Below are 15,538 nucleotides of genomic sequence, written 5' to 3'. Positions count from 1 at the left end.
GGGGGGCAGCAGGCTTTATGGAAGAGACAGCAGCATCTGGGCTTGGCTGTGGTGCAAGAGGGTCCTGGTGACCCACAAACAAAAGCTCAAGATGATGAATCCTCGGGGGTCTGAGACTGTCTGGGGATCTGCTCTGGACAGAAACAAATTTCTGTCTGTCGAACATAATGGGCCAGAAATAAGCAATGAGCCAGGGATGGAGAGGACTGGACCCAGGGGGTCTGGAAAATCTCCACCCAGCTCCATGTGAGCACTGGTGGGGGTTGGAGGTGGAGGCAGTGATACCCTCCCAGCAGGCTGGGACCTCTGCACCAGGCACACATCCAACTTCTAGATGGGGCAAACCTGGGATATCTTGCCAGGCAGCCCAAGGCAGGATGAGTGTAAGACAGGCAGGGAAGATATGGGGATGGTAGCAGCACAAGCTTGTCTTCATTTTACCTGCACTATGGGTTGAGGTCAGCTGGCCAGCATGGACTTTGAGGTTGAGCAGTGAGCAGAGCCTGGTGGGTATCAGAGCTGAGACCCCATGCAGAGTGAGGTGAGGAAGGGGAGTTGTGGCAGAGGCACTCTGTATGGTCACATTATCTGAGAGCACCAGCTCCCATCAGCCTCTGTGTAAGGGTCTCCAACCTTCACAGAATGACAGAATATCAGGGGCTGGAAGGGACCTTGAGAGATCATCCAGTCCAATCCCCCTGCCAGAGCAGGGTCACCTAGAGCAGGCCACACAGGAACTCAGAGAGAGGAAGACTCCACAGCCCCCCTGGGCAGCCTGTTCCAGTGTTCCACCACCCTCACAGGGAAATCTTCCTCCTGTTTCCACGAAACTTCCTATGCCTCAACTTGCATCCATTGCCCCTTGTCCTATCACTGGGCATTGCCGAGAAGAGCCTGGCTCCATCCTCTTGGCACTCACCCTTTACATCTTTATAAACATTAATGAGCTCACCCCTTAGTCTCCTGTTCTCCAAGATGAAGAGCCCCAGCTGCCTCAGTCTCTCCTCATAAGGAAGATGTTCCACTCCCTTAATCATTTTCAGGGCTCTGTGCTGGACTCTCACAAGCAGTTCCCTGTCCTTCTTGAACTGAGGGGCCCAGAACTGGACACAATACTGCAGTTGTGGCCTCACCAGGGCAGAGTAGAGGAGAACCTCTCTTGACCTAATGACCACACCCCTTCTAATACAACCCAGGATATCATTGGCCTTCTTGGCCATAAGAGCACATTGCTGGCTCATGGTCAACCTCCCATCCACTAGGACACCTAGGTCCTTTTCCCCGTCACTGCTCTCCAACAGGTCAGTTCCCAACCTATACTGGTACATTGGGTTGCTCTTTCCCAGGTGCAAGACTACACTTGTCCTTATTGAACTTCATTAAATTTCTCCCTGCCCAGCTCTCCAGCCTCTCCAAGTCCTGCTCAATGGCAACACAACCCTCCAGTGTGGCAGCCACTCCACCCAGTTGGGTGTCATCAGCAAACTTGCTGACAGGGCTCTCTGTTCACTCCCTGTTGAGTGGTCTTGTGGTTTCAGGGGCTGAACAAGTCTGCCTATCCTGCACATGTGCATCTCAGAGTGAGAAACTAAGACACAGGAAGGGGTTTCAGGCCACCAAGACTGGTCCCAGCACACCAACATCTGCTCTGCTCACTAGGCAGCAGGTTTGGGTCTCCATCGCATGAGTGCCACAGCAACATCCATAGCCAAGGCTCCCCAAAATTGCTGAGACACCACTCATCCATGCCAGCTGCCCTGCCTCACACTCAAGAGTGCAGTGCTCCTGCAGTGTTCCACATTGCCATCCAGGCTCCCTCACAGATCCTCTGCATGACCTCAGGATCCCTTCTCTGCCGTGAAGGCAAGGATGCTGCAGGGTGGTTAGGGGGCAGAGAGGGGTCTGCACTCTCCCTGCCTGTGCTGGCTCAGTCACTCCCGTGTCAGCCTGTCTAAACAGCACCTCCTCCCTCAGAGACCTTGCACTGGGGGTCGGCAGCTCAACATCTCTGGGATTTGTCACAGTATCACCAGAGTTAGCAAAAAGCAACTTGGACCAGGCATCCCAAAGAGTTGGCTCAACCAGACTCAGCATCATCCAGCTGCCAGGAAAGAAGCCTTTGGGCTGATAACAGGGATGAGACTTGTGTGACATGGGCTGGTCATCCCTGGTCACCTGAGTCCCTGCCTCACACCAGGCATACAGCTTCCCCTCTGTGCAAGGCTGGAAGCCCCCTGCCTCACCCTGGTGTGCAAGGTAGCTCTTGTGAGTGAAGGGGCAGGGCTGTGGTGGGCTGGTGCTTGGCCAGCCCTTGCTACTTTGCAGCAGCAATGCAATGGATTGGAGACAGCCCAGCCATGCCCCAGCCTTGCTCCACTCAGCTGCTGCTAATGGTCGTGACAAACAGCATTTACCCAGGCACATTTCCAGTTTTTCCTTTTGCATTTCCCTTGTCTGTCACTCAGGTGTGACAATTTTAATACCCACAAATAATAAGGTGGATGGTTACCACAATGACACCTGCAGCCCCGTGTCAGCTTTTCTCTGTCTGTGGGAGACCTTGGGCCACACTTCAGAAAGGCAGAAGGGGTTAGAAGGAGTTAACATGAGACTCCCAGGTCCCCTAAGCATCCTGCCCTGGGTCTTAAGCCCATAAGCAGTGGTGCTAAAGATAATTTTAAGCCATGATTATATGAAATCTATTGATCTTTTGGACTCTATAATGACAGATTAACCATTTTAATAAAACACCTATTAATCATGCATTAACCCTTCTCAGCTCTTTGTACATTGCATACCAAATTGACAAGGGACTTGGGACTTCTAGGGGGCTTTTTGGAGAGGGGGGGAGGGGAGGTTTCTTTATATAACAACAACAACAAGAAGAAAATAATGCAAACTTACAGAGGGGGAGAGTTAAAATCATACGATGAGTGGCAGTTGCAGACGCCTGGGGCCCTCTTTGGTTGTCGCTTCTATCTGGCAATCAATTGACAAGAAATTGAGATTATGAAACGTTGTGCCTGTGATCAAAGGAGATGGGCATCCTTCCCCCATCTGAGGCCAAGTCTCCTCTCCCCCACAGGAATCAACACCAGTACATGTCAGTGATTTAGCCTTTGGCAGGTATCAGACGATGCCCACACAGATTTTAGCGTGAGCATGTCCGTCAGCCCCACGGGTCTTTATGGCCAGCTCTGATCTTGGATACAACATCCTAGAGGTGGATCCTACTGGAGCATCTAGATGCCCATGAATCCTTTTTGAGAGACTTGCCTCTGAGAGAGAGTCATCTGGAGAGGCAGAGGGAAAATAAAAAGGGGAAATGAGAAAAGCAAACACCCCACCGGCTCTTGACAACTGGGAACAGGCAGGGGCTACTCACCCCCGCTCCCTGCCCGCCCTTGAAACCCACAGCATTGGTGTGAGGTGGTCTGGCTTTTGGACCTGGCCTGGCACAGCTCTGGGGCCTCTTGTGTAAGCACTGGGGAGGGGGCAGGCACCGTTTCCTCCTGCCCCGGCCGTTGCAGCCTCAGAAACCACCGAGCCCCCTGTGCGTTAGGAACTGCCTGGAGGCCGGAGCTTCCTGCAGGTGTCCTGTGCTCATGAATCACACCTTGTCAGGGCTCGGGGCGCCCAACCGCCAGGCAACAACCAAGGTGCCTGGGGACCCCTGCCCCGGGACACCCCCGCCCCGGGACACCCCCCACCACCAGCCGGTGGTGGGCAGGCGAGGGTTAAGCAGGCATCAATCACACTGCCTGAGAGACATTTCAGTGCCTCTTCCAAATATTATAAAAAATGTCTTTAATCATCTAATTGCGTGAACTCTGCTCGTGATGGATGGAGAGAAGTCACCTCTCTCCTCCTGAACCTAACAGATGAGGCTGAAGAGCTGCTGCTCCAGGCTGGGGAAAGTTGGGGAGGGGGCTGGGGGAAGAGAAGGACATTTCTCAACCTCCCACCAGAGCAGTTATAAATATGAGGTCATACAGCAAGAGATGATAACGCATTAAGGGCTCTTGAGATATTAGTCTGTCAGCCTCGTTAGACACAGCCTATTTGGGGCTGACTGCATAATTAGAGGCTGGGGTACCCATAACTCATTGGTGTTTATACAGTAGGAAGGGGCTACACTCACCATTACCCTCAGCACTCTGAGAAGTCATCTTCAGCAGGCATCAAACCCCACTCTCTGTTGCGAAAAACATTCCTCCTCTCCTCGGGAACAACTGCTCCTGCTCCCCACTTCCTGCCCTTCCCACAGCCCTGTGCCCACTGCACTCACAGTACATCCACCCTTGCCTCTTCCCTCCCCTGTGGGTGGGAAATGAGGCTACAGAGGTGAATGACTTGCCCGAGATGCCCCCTAAGGTAATTTGTGATCAAGGGGAGAAAAGTCCTCACTCCCAGTCTCCCTGCCCATGGGATGGCTTTCTGGGGAGCTTTGTCTTACATGGGACTGCATCCTCTGAGCACCCCCAGGCAGCCTCCACATCAGATTTGGTCCTCCTGCTCCCTTCTGTCTTTCCAGGGAATAGCTTGGACAAAGATGGGGAAGCCTGAGCAGAAATGAGGCCAGGGAAAGATGAAAACATGCAGGCACTCCAGGACAGTCACTCTTATCCTGTTGAGAGCATCCCCCATTCTTGACATGCTATCCCTCACTGGCACTGGCAGTGTGCACCAAGAGACCCCTTTCTAATCTGCTTCATGGGCACCAAGAGACAGGGCAGAGCTCCCCAAGTAATGCTACACCCAGAGCAGGTCAGCTAGCGACCCTGTGCTTGTTGGAGAAGCTGCAAGGATCAGGGCTTTCCATATCCCCTCCACTTTCTCCTCTCAGTTCTGCCTAGGTGGTGGCAAGGGCCATCATGGAAGGGCACTTCCCAACCAACCCAACCAAAAAATTGAACAAGTGAAACAGGGAAGGGGAGCATTTCCCTTCTGCAACTGTGCAGAGTGAGGGCACTGCAACAGCCAGCTCCTGCTCGAAAGGGAACAGAGAGGCAGCGGTGAGCAGGGGGAGGTAGACAAAAGCCAACTCAAGCCCAGTGCACCCAGAAGAGATGGCTTTGCAGCACCAGCCTTCCCAGCAGCGTGTCCCTGTAACTCCTCTTGCCCTGTGGCATGTGGGAAAATGAATGCACAAGGAAGGGCAGGGACATCAGCATGAGAAATGAGAGCCTTCACTGCAGGGACTGCCATGACGCTGCCAAAGTCCCCAGTGTGGCCACCTCGTTCCCTTTCCTTGCTCCCCTGCCATGGCCAGGGAGGGGGCAAGGGGTCCATGAAGGTGGGGGCAACCCCATGGCTTCCCAGGCTGAGGTAGGATAATGAATCCTGATGGGAGAAGTGACCTTTTCCAAATGCCACATGTCATTGGATTTTATATCACACCAGGACAATGTGCCATGGGTATTAAAATCGTTTTTCCAATAGAAGTGTGCATGTGTATGTGTGTGTCAGGGAGAGATGTGAGAAAAATAAAATTAAGACATGAAAATTAGGCTGCCTCTAAACATGGCCTTTAGAAAAGACTTAGGTCCTCACAGAGCAGGACTGACAGAGAAGCTTCATGCCCTTTGCTCCTGAGATCATGGATGATTTTGTCAAGAGAAGATGACTTGTCCAAACCCCATGACAGAACTAGGGAAAAAATCCTCAGGAGTCCTGATGTCCATTTCTAAAGTCCTGCAAAGGCTTTCACCTCTACAGTGTCCTTTCTGCTGTGGAGGGGCACCTCCAGAGCTGTGCCTGCCCACAGAGGCAGGTACAGATGTATGCAGAGCACAGATCACCTTGTGCTCCTGGACATCCATAGGTATTAGTCTGGGCTGTGCACATGGAGAAAGCAAAGCCCTACATGACAGCCAACATCAGGTGTCTCAGCCTCACCTGGGCTTTAAGACATCCCATGTCTCTGTGTGCCAGTCCTGTGAAGTGCATGGAGCATCCATGGAGTTACCCACACACAGGGATACAGACACCCCCTACACATGCCAGGACACATTCCCACATGAAAACACAATGTAAGATGGGGGGAGCTGGAAGCCAAATTCACTTGAACTCCAGCCTGTTCCCTCAATCTGCAGGGCAATTGTCCGGCTGAAATAACAAGGCTGGGACAACCCCCCCCAAGGGACAAGCTGTGTTTGTTTATTCAGCTTCTTTCTCCCTCTCTCCTCTCGACAATGCTCTGACACCGTGTCCTGCCGCACCAGGGCTGCAACCCCAATGGGCTAAATTTATCCCAGCTGGAGCCCTGTTTACAAGCCTTGTCCTGTTTACGGTATTGTCCATCTTGCCCCGGACTAGCCAGTGGCCGTCCCCGGAGTGGACAGTCTGTGTCTCACCTTTCTCAGCCTCTGCCACACCCAGGCTGCCTGTGTGGTCTCTGGAAAGATGCCCAAGACCCCACACTCTCATGTGTTTGCACACGGGGCAGCTTAAGGCCCATGTGGAAGGTGGTGGGGCGATGTGGGCTTGCATAGGCTGCTTCTTGCCCAGCGTGGCTCAGTAGCAGCCCAGGTGTCCACAGCCTCCATCAGTGCTGGCTGGTAGCACACCATTACCCAGGAAAATGGTTGCAAGCTCAGCAGTGAGGGTGCATCCCCTGAGAAACTGGCTGGGGACAACTATGTTCCATCATGAAAGCTGCATGTCTCTGCATGTGCTCTGTGCAATGCTGCCTCTGTGCAAAGAAGGGTCCAAGAGCAGCTAAGTTTGGACCAAGGCTCCAGTTACTGTGATAGGTCCCTGGCTGCATGAGCAGAAGAGTTACCAAGGCTTTTCTGTTGCTCAAGTGTTTTTGGAGAGAACTAGATTGTGCAGAGCAATGCTGTGGTGGAACTGTCATGGTGCACTAAAGCAGTGTCCATCTTCTCTCATTGCTCACAACTACCTCACTTCTTGCTTCTATCCTGTTTGGGTTTCTTTGTACCTTGGGCTGTGAGAAGCCTTTCAGCAGCAGATGCCCCAGATCACACTACCTGGTGAAGCAGAATGTCCAAGGAGAGAAGAGGTGTTGTCTACCCCAGCATAGCACATTGCCCAGAGTTTTTGAGATAGTCTGTGTATAACTGTGGGTGGGGGTGCATTTGAGCATAAAGGTTTCTCTATGTGAAGCACTACCCCTGAAAAAAACTCAGAATGCTGAGCATTTCTTATTCCAAACATAAAAGCTTACTCGAGCTCACTCAGACCCCCTTTCTCTCTGAAATACAAAGACCTTTGGGGGACTACTTCAGCAATCTGAACACCACCTCCATTTGTCTTGTCTTTTAGAATAGAATAAACCAGGTTGGAAGAGACCTTCAAGATCATCGAGTCCAACCTATTATCCAACACCACCTAATCAAATAATCCATGCAACCAAGCACCCTATCAAGATTCCTCCTAAATGCCTCCAATGATGGTGACTCCACCACCTCCCTGGGCAGCCCATTCCAATGGACAATCACTCTCTCTGTGTAGAATTTCTTCCTAACCTCCTGCCTAAACCTCCCTTGGCACAGCTTGAGACTGTGTCCTCTCGTTCTGGTGCTGGTTGCCTGGGAGAAGAGACCAACCTCCGCCTGTCCACAACCTCCCTTCAGGCAGTTGTAGAGAGCAATAAGGTCTCCCCTGAGCCTCCTCTTCTCCAACCCCAGCTCCCTCAGCCTCTCCTCATAGGGCTTGTGCTCCAACCCCCTCACCAATGTTGTTGCCCTTCTCTGGACTCGTTCCATCAAGCCAACATCAGCCTTCACTCACGTTTGCTTCCAAGCACAGGCAGGACATCAAAGGGAAGGGGTAATGGAGCGGCACACCTGCGCTCAAACACATCCGCGTGCGCCCCTCACGCTCCTCATCTCCGGAAGAAGATCTTCTCGTCAGGAAGTCACGGCCCTGATTACTTTGTCTTCCACGTTTAAGAACATCCCTAACTGCTCCTTGGATAGCTCAATTAGTAAAGTGAATATATTATATAAAGTCTAAAAGATTAAACTATCATAGGCAGCCCATAATTTCATGAAGAAGTCAGGGGAGCATATCCCTCTTATTAACTCTATAACAAATGTGATGAAAATGTTCAAATAGAATGTTAATGCAATGTTACGTGTAATTTTCCCAGGCGATTTTCTGCTGAAATATTTCTTTATTAATAGTAATTGAGGGTATAAATTATGAATGAGGCGATTTTCTCCTTTCACTGGGAAAGACGTACTAATGGCAATAATTCTTTATAATAATTTTTTGGAGGCAGGGGGGTGGGGTGGGTGGAGAATGGGGAGGGAGCTGGGGTGAGGGGTTTAAAGAAGGAGAAGGAAAAAAAAAAAAGGGGGAAAAAAAACCCCACAAGTCTTTAAAGGGATTGCAAAATCTCTCGACTGGCAGCACAGGTTTTATTGCAGGGCGCTGTGTTTCATACCCGGGCGCCGGGCAGCCGGCCCGTGCGGGGCTGCGCTGCGTCTGCGCTGCCAGGGTCTGCCCTCTGGTGAAGGCGGTTTCCTTGCACCTTCTTCTCCACTCTGCAGGTGAGTGAAGCCTTGCATCAAGCAAGGGGAAGAGAAGAGCACCAGTGCTGTGGGTCTGCTAGGATGGAATGGAATGGAATGGAATGGAATGGAATGGAATGGAATGGAATGGAATGGAATAGAGTAGAATGGAATGGAATGGAATGGAATGGAATGGAATGGAATAGAATAGAATAGAATAGAATAGACCAGGGTAGAAGAGACCTTCAAGTTCATCGAGTCCAACCTATCATCCAACGCCACCCAACCAACTAAACCATGGCACCAAGCACCCTATCAAGTCTCCTCCTGAACACCTCCAGTGATGGTGACTCTACCACCTCCCTGGGCTGCACATTCCAATGACCAATCCCTCTTTCTGTGAAGAACTTCTTCCTAATATCCAGCCTAAGCCTCCCCTGGCGCAGCTTGATTCTGTGTCCTCTTGTTCTGGTGCTGGTTGCCTGGGAGAAGAGACCAACCTCTGCCTGTCTACAACCCCCCTTAAGGTAGTTGTAGAGAGCAATAAGGTCACCTCTGAGTCTCCTCTTCTCCAGGCTAAGCAACCCCAGCTCCCTCAGTCTTTCCTCATAGGGAGAGGCTAATTCAGGCCTCCCCTTTCACTGCCTAAGGGAAAGAGTGGCAGTACCATGCTATGAGCTACGGTCAGCAGGCAGGTACTCAAGGATGAGCAGGTTAGTGGTACAGACTCTTGCCAGCTTAATGCGGACTCTGACACCTTTCCATGCCCCCACCACAATCTAAAGCAGTTCTTTGTGCTTGTGTTGAGGCTTTGGGGGGATTGTTTTACAGCAGTGGAGCCTTCTGATCCTGACTTCCAGCACCTCCCACCAGAGAAACCCGTGGCAGAAAGCGAGGTTTACCTACAGCCACTGAACCTCGCACAGCCTCAAAGGGAAGGGGATTGAGTCTGTGGGCTGTGCTGACCCCCAAATGCTGCCCCTCTGTGGGACACAGCATGGAGAAACGTACATGGCCAGCTCAGGGCCACACACTCACACACCACAGGCAGGCAGCACCAAACAGCACAGCTGCTCTTGGGGAAACAAAAAGTCCTTTTTATGATGCCAGAGTGAAAGAGGCAATTTACAAGGATTTCAGTGCTTGCTCTCCTTCAGGTCTGTATGTTTTCTTCAACAGACCAAATGACTTCAAAATTTTTCCGCTCAATTAAAAAAATGCTGGTCTGAGTTCAATTCTCATCCACTTCTTCCTGCACCCATCTCTCTTCTCAAGGAAAGATAAAGGGTAAAGAAAAGATGGTACCCCGCAAATTCTCATTATGCTTCAATCTGCTGGGAAAAAACAGACACCACTCCAAATGGTTTAACATTTTATAGCAAAGAACCCCTTTTACCCCTATTTTATTTAGAACTTTTCCCAGGAAGGAAAGCTACTGAACAAGCTCCAGTCTACAACAAGTGTAATAATTACAATCCCCTGACCCCAGGCCTTTGACATACAAACTAAAAAGCATCCTGATAGCTGCTTAAATAAACGAAAAGGCACCGCTGGTAATGGCTTGCAGTGAGGGTGGGCAGCACATACTGGCACTGAGCAAGGGGCAGAGATCTTGAACACCCACGTGTAGGGGTGCAGATGTGCCACACGTGGGTGTGGGTGTTGGTAAGTGGGGGGCTTTGCTCCTCCCTGTGGGCAGCTCTTACATCTCCCATTTCCACCGGGGGATCCCATCTGCCCAGGCTCTCCCTGAGCTCCCCACTGGGCTGGAGGAGGAGGCAGGGCTGGTCTTTCTGCCAGTAACCAGGCTGTGCTGTCCTGTCTCTGTCCTCTGGAGGCACTGACCCTCAGGCTTTGCCCGCGGCTTACCCAGCTCTGCAGGCTGTGCAAGAGGCTGCAGAAAAGCTGACAAAATCAGTGTGATCTGTCACCAACCCTCCTCAAAATTAGGTTAATAATTTATGATGTTAAATGGGACAGTTAATAGCTGGGCCAGATGATTCCTCAGCTAATCTAGAGCACGGACTGAGCTGCAACGAGTCCTTTGAGAGTTCATTACACTCCCCAGCCCTCGGCGCTAGTGCTTTTGGCTCCGCCGATACCTACGGGAGGCTGTGGCTGTGCCGCTGGCAACGCGCCTAAGACTTGCCCCTCATCAATTAAGAGAAATAAGGAAATCGACAGGAAAATTAATTTCCAAAGAGACAATGCCTCTGACACCCGCACTGCCCTTGGAAAGCCAGGAGGTTATCTGGGAAGCTGCCTGCCTGCGGAGGATGTTGCTTCTGCCTTCTCCTTGAGCTAGCTCAGGCTGCTCTTCTCGAGGGTGGGAGAGCACAGAGGGCTGTAAGCGACTGAACAGAAGATGCTTTTACTCCAGGGCCACATCCAAGCAGGCTCCTCACTAGGGCTGCTTTGCCACTCTTGGGAGGAGACATAACACCCACGCCTGCTGCTTAAAGCCCTTCCAGCATCCCCTCCCCAGCACAGGGCAGCTCACAGACAGCAAGGATTTACATCCTGACCATCCTCATTCCCAAAGAAACCTCAGAGGCAAAGGGTCAGGATGAGAAGGTCCAGCAGGTCTTTTCCATCAAAGAGACTGAGCAGGGTCAGCTACCTCACGGATGAGGCACTGTCAGAGTGCCCCTCAGGGACAGCCCTTGTCCTAGAGCACAGCAATGGATGGATCTTCAGTCACTTGCCTGCATGTCTCTCTAAGCTCTCTGACTCTTATCCCACCCTCTCACTGGCAGATTGAGCCCAGACACAGAAACCAGGCATTGGACATAATGGCTTCCCTCCACCAAGACCACTGTCCATGCCCTGAGTCCTCCTGTCTCCCCAGCCCTTTCTGCTGGGTCCCAGCAGCTTTCTTCATTTGCCAGGAAATGCAAGAAATCACCCAGAGCACATCTCTTGTGTGTGATAGAAGCTTTCCATTCTTATCCAGTGTAAACAGATCAACTGAAGTTCATGGCACCTGGAGCAAAAGAGACCCTTCAGGACTGATGGTACATGAGTCCTGCTCTGCCCATCCAACCCCTAACATCCTGTGATCCTGCCTCACTTCTCTCTGCAAAGGCCTGATCCTTCATGGCAGGACAGAATTCCTGTACTTTGCACTATGAGCTTTGTACTGAGAAGTGCTCAGCCTTGCAGGACTGAGCCTTAAGGCAGGATATCTGCTGAAAGATTGTTGGCTCTGGGACCATGCTCAGGTGAAACAGAAAGCAGATAGGGACCCACTGCACTGACCCCAACTACACATGGAGGCAGAAACCAGCCCCTTTGCTCTGGCATCTCACTGGGGAATGCTGCAAAGTAGAACTAGCCTCAGAAAAACCTGGATAGGGTACCATGGCCACTCTCCCTTCCAGAAGAGCCAGGTGGGTATCCTGAGGTATGCTTCTGACAGTTTTAACTTCAAAAAACTAAGGCAGAGAATGTCTGTGTGACCACCCCAATATCAGCAACAATATCAGGTGAACAGAGTAATTTCTCAATCAGCCTAAGGTTCCCAGTCCTGGGCTGTCCATTCCCTACCCTTAGTGGGGTCTTCAGACAGACCCAATTGACTAAAAAGTGACCAGCTGGGCTACCAAGTGCAGGCTGCTGCAGCCAGATGTGCATTGATGGCTCATGCAGATGTTGGCCCTGCAGCACGTCTGGGCAGTAATTCCCTTTCTGCCCTCCACATTCCTGTTCTACCAAATTCAAACCATGCACAGCACCAGGGGATTACCTGCAATTACAATTTTCACACATTGGGGCTGGTTTCACACGGTGGGGAAGGAGGGGAAAGCACTCAGAGGTAAGGACATCCATATGGAGGGATTCTGCGGACATTCCTTCTGCATGTGCAGCAGAAGGCAGCGTGGTCACTTTTCCTTCCAGCTTCTGCCCAAGTTCATATGGGAGAAATGACAATTAAGAGGCCAACAAATGAGGCTGCCAGCTCCAGAGGGGGACATGTGCAGTAACTTGAGGCTGAAACGGAAATAGCTTCAGTCGACCCACTTAGAAAATCATCATTACCACAGAATTTATGGCTGACATGAGCTTGTCTGATAGATATGACTATTTAAAGGCAGCCAGAGCCTCCATTTGTAACAATGTGAGGGAAGTGGGGGTGGAATATGATGGGGCAGGTTTGAAAATCAAGGGGGCACCTGGGAAAGGAAGGGGGACTGCATCAGCCCCAGCAGTGGGCGCAAAGCAACAGTGGCTTTGGCTAGGGAAAAGGCTAGTGTAGTGAGGCAAGAGGGGCTGTGCCATTTGGGCCCCTGAGATCATGGCCCCTGTAGCTGCTCCTGCTCTTTTGGCTAAGGAAGTATCACTGCCTGGGTGCAGGCGGGATGGGCTCCTAGCACGCAGGTGAGGCCTTCTGGATTCAGCACCATCTAGGCACTGGTAGGCATGGACATTGTGCCCATTCAGGATGTGCAGCAGTATATGCCAGGGGTGTGCACTGAACTAGAACAGAATAGAATTAATCAGGTTGGAAAAAACCTTCGAGATCATTGAGTTCAACCTATCACCCAACACCATCTAATCAACTAAACCATGGCACCAAGTGCCCCATCCAGTCTCTCCTTAAATACCTCCAGTGATTAGATGTGAAGGAGAAAGCGGGTTTGGAGGACAACAACCACACCAAATCAGATTTTCATTTTTCCTTAACCTAGAGCACAGAAAATGACTCCTGGGTGTGATGGACCATTGCTGTACTCAGCCACTCAGCTGTCCTCCTTGCCTGCACATCCCACAGGGCTTTACAAACAGAATCATTCATCAGCTTGTTAGAGGAGCACTTTGTCCCAAGAGCAAAGCCTGGAAAAAGACCCACTTTCCAATTCCTTAGCCCAAGTTGTTACTCACTAGCAAGCCTTCATCTCCCATCAAACAGAAATACTGCACGTGAGCTGGAGCCTGGATGTCCCAGCATGTTGTGGTTCCCTACAGATGTGTGAGGGAATACTGCAACCAGTGATGAGCAAGCTGGAAGCAAGCACGAAGGTATGGATGGGCTCTCCACCGAGGCACTCCTAGAGGGCTGATGGATGCATGGCCACAGGCTGCAGGGCAGCACTTCATGAGATGCAGAGCAGGGAGTAAACCCCAGCAGGCACACTGCCTAGGGACGGCGTGGAGCCAGGCACCGGCATCCCCGTCCCGGGCTCTCCTCCCCAATTTGCCTGCTCCCTGTCCTTTGGGGATGGTGGCAGCTCCTCACCTGATTGAATTTCCAGGCCATCACTCGCTCTTCCTGCAGCTGCGAGGCACGATCGCCCTCCCGGCAACCCCACGCTCACCCCGTGGAAGGAGGGGCTAATTCAGTTAGCCCAGTGGCATTAGCTGCCGTGAAGAATAACCCGCCAACAAGGGCCTGCGAGCCTGACACAATATTAAAGACCCCACTGCCCTCACTTGGGGCAGATTAAGCTGGGCTCATTGCTTTAATGCTGCACTCCTCGGCCGGGCTCCCTCCAAGGCTCTGCACCTTAACTGTATTACCCCAGCACCGATGTGCTTGACCTGCTGATATTGCTCCCACTGATAATTCACCTCCCAAGAAACTTTGCCTTTTTGACCTCCTACCAAAGCAAGCTCTAACCCCATGGAGCAGGGCTACCCCTGCATCCCACTGCTCATGGGGGCTGCCAGCCAGTGCCCTCAGCACCACTCCCTGCATCCTGTCCTTTAAGAGGCCTCAAGGTGCCTTCGCCTGACAAGCTGAGGTGACTCACCTCTGCAAAGAGGTCACTCTGGTGATCCCAGGTGATCCCAGTCATTATCAGTGCCTGCAGTGACATGCACAATGAACATGTGTCCATGGGATGGGAGCATGTGTGGGTGCCAAGGGCACAGAACGTTATTTACAGTGCCCAGGACGCACAGGACATCTGGGGTACAAAGGCCCTGTCACTCAGCAGCAACATGAAGTGATGCACAGAGGAAGCGTCGGGTCACTCCCGCTCCCAGAGATACAAATGTCTCATTTGATCCAGGGAAGCAACCAGAAAAAACACCCAAATACCAGCTTAGGAGGAGCCTGGGCTCCAAGGGAAACTCAACAGAGCAGTGTGGGAGCAAGAAATCAGGTCATGCCTCTGCTGCTGCCAAGCACTAGCAGTGCCAACATCATCTTGACCTGATAGCAGCCACTGACTCCTCTCAACCACAAGCTGCCAGCAGCAGTCCTGTGCTCTGTGCCTGCTTCATCTCATGAGCGATGCAGGGAGCAGTCCTTGAGATGCTGACTGCTCAAGCTGCTGATTCACACAGCCTGGCTTTTCATAGGAAACAGCAACACTGAAGAACCACTTTCCCACTTCATCAAAAACAGAGAGCTGGTGTATCCTACTGGGCTCCAGAATGACATTTTTTTAAGTCACATTTCCTGAGCAAAAAAGTAACAGTCTGACTTAGCCAACCTATTCACTTCTGCTCTCCTCACCACAAAACCAAAATATTTTGTACCCATCTTTCCTTCTTATTTTTATTGTTGGCCACACTGGATATTCAGACTGGACGTGAGGAGGAAGTTCTTCACCATGAGAGTGGTGAAGCCCTGGAATGGGTTGTCCAGGGAGGTGGTTGAGGCCCCATCCCTGGAGGTGTTTAAGGCCAGGCTGGATGAGGCTCTGGCCAGCCTGATCTAGTGTGAGGTGTCCCTGCTCATGGCAGGGGGGTTGGAACTACATGATCCTTGTGATCCCTTCCAACCCTGACTGATACTATGATACTATGATTCTATGAGTTTGAGCACCCCTGCTGCCCACTCTGCCAGGTTATTGGATGCTGATAGCTCCGTCTGGCCTCCTCAGAAAGGAGCAGGTTTGCAACAGTGAATTACAATTCCAGCTCAGGACTGCCTCTGCTCCATTGTCTTTGCATGCATGATATTTATATTTGCTTTGCATTTGGGCAGAGGATATGATTTTGGAAAACTAGTTCTGTATGGTTACTTCACTAATGTGTATTAGTTGCAACATCTATTAGTTATGTAAAAGTAACTTCTGCAAAGCTTGTGCTGCCTACAAAGAGGCTGCACG

The 15,538-nt window shown here is 51.4% G+C and overlaps 1 protein-coding gene across 5 annotated transcripts in view; it reads right to left on the bottom strand.

Moving 5' to 3' along the window:
• The window catches only part of RNF220 (ring finger protein 220), a 234,534-nt gene that overhangs the window by 142,440 nt on the left and 76,556 nt on the right, over positions 1 to 15,538 (bottom strand). For 3 of the 5 annotated variants that reach the window (XM_068141568.1, XM_068141569.1, XM_068141566.1), the window contains exon 2: positions 2,905 to 2,979. The exons of the other annotated variants lie outside the window; for them this stretch is intronic. In XM_068141568.1, coding sequence (XP_067997669.1) covers positions 2,905 to 2,979 — 75 coding nt within the window. The remainder of the gene's footprint in view (positions 1 to 2,904; positions 2,980 to 15,538) is intronic. 5 annotated transcript variants of the gene reach the window in all.

The sequence above is a fragment of the Melanerpes formicivorus genome, unplaced genomic scaffold, assembly GCF_026170545.1.
Source record: "Melanerpes formicivorus ecotype bairdi unplaced genomic scaffold, bMelFor1.0.p_v2 SCAF_7, whole genome shotgun sequence".
Taxonomy (NCBI): Eukaryota; Metazoa; Chordata; class Aves; order Piciformes; family Picidae; genus Melanerpes; species Melanerpes formicivorus.
The sequence above is the reverse complement of the archived record's forward strand: the minus strand, read 5'-3'. Positions and strand labels throughout refer to the sequence as shown.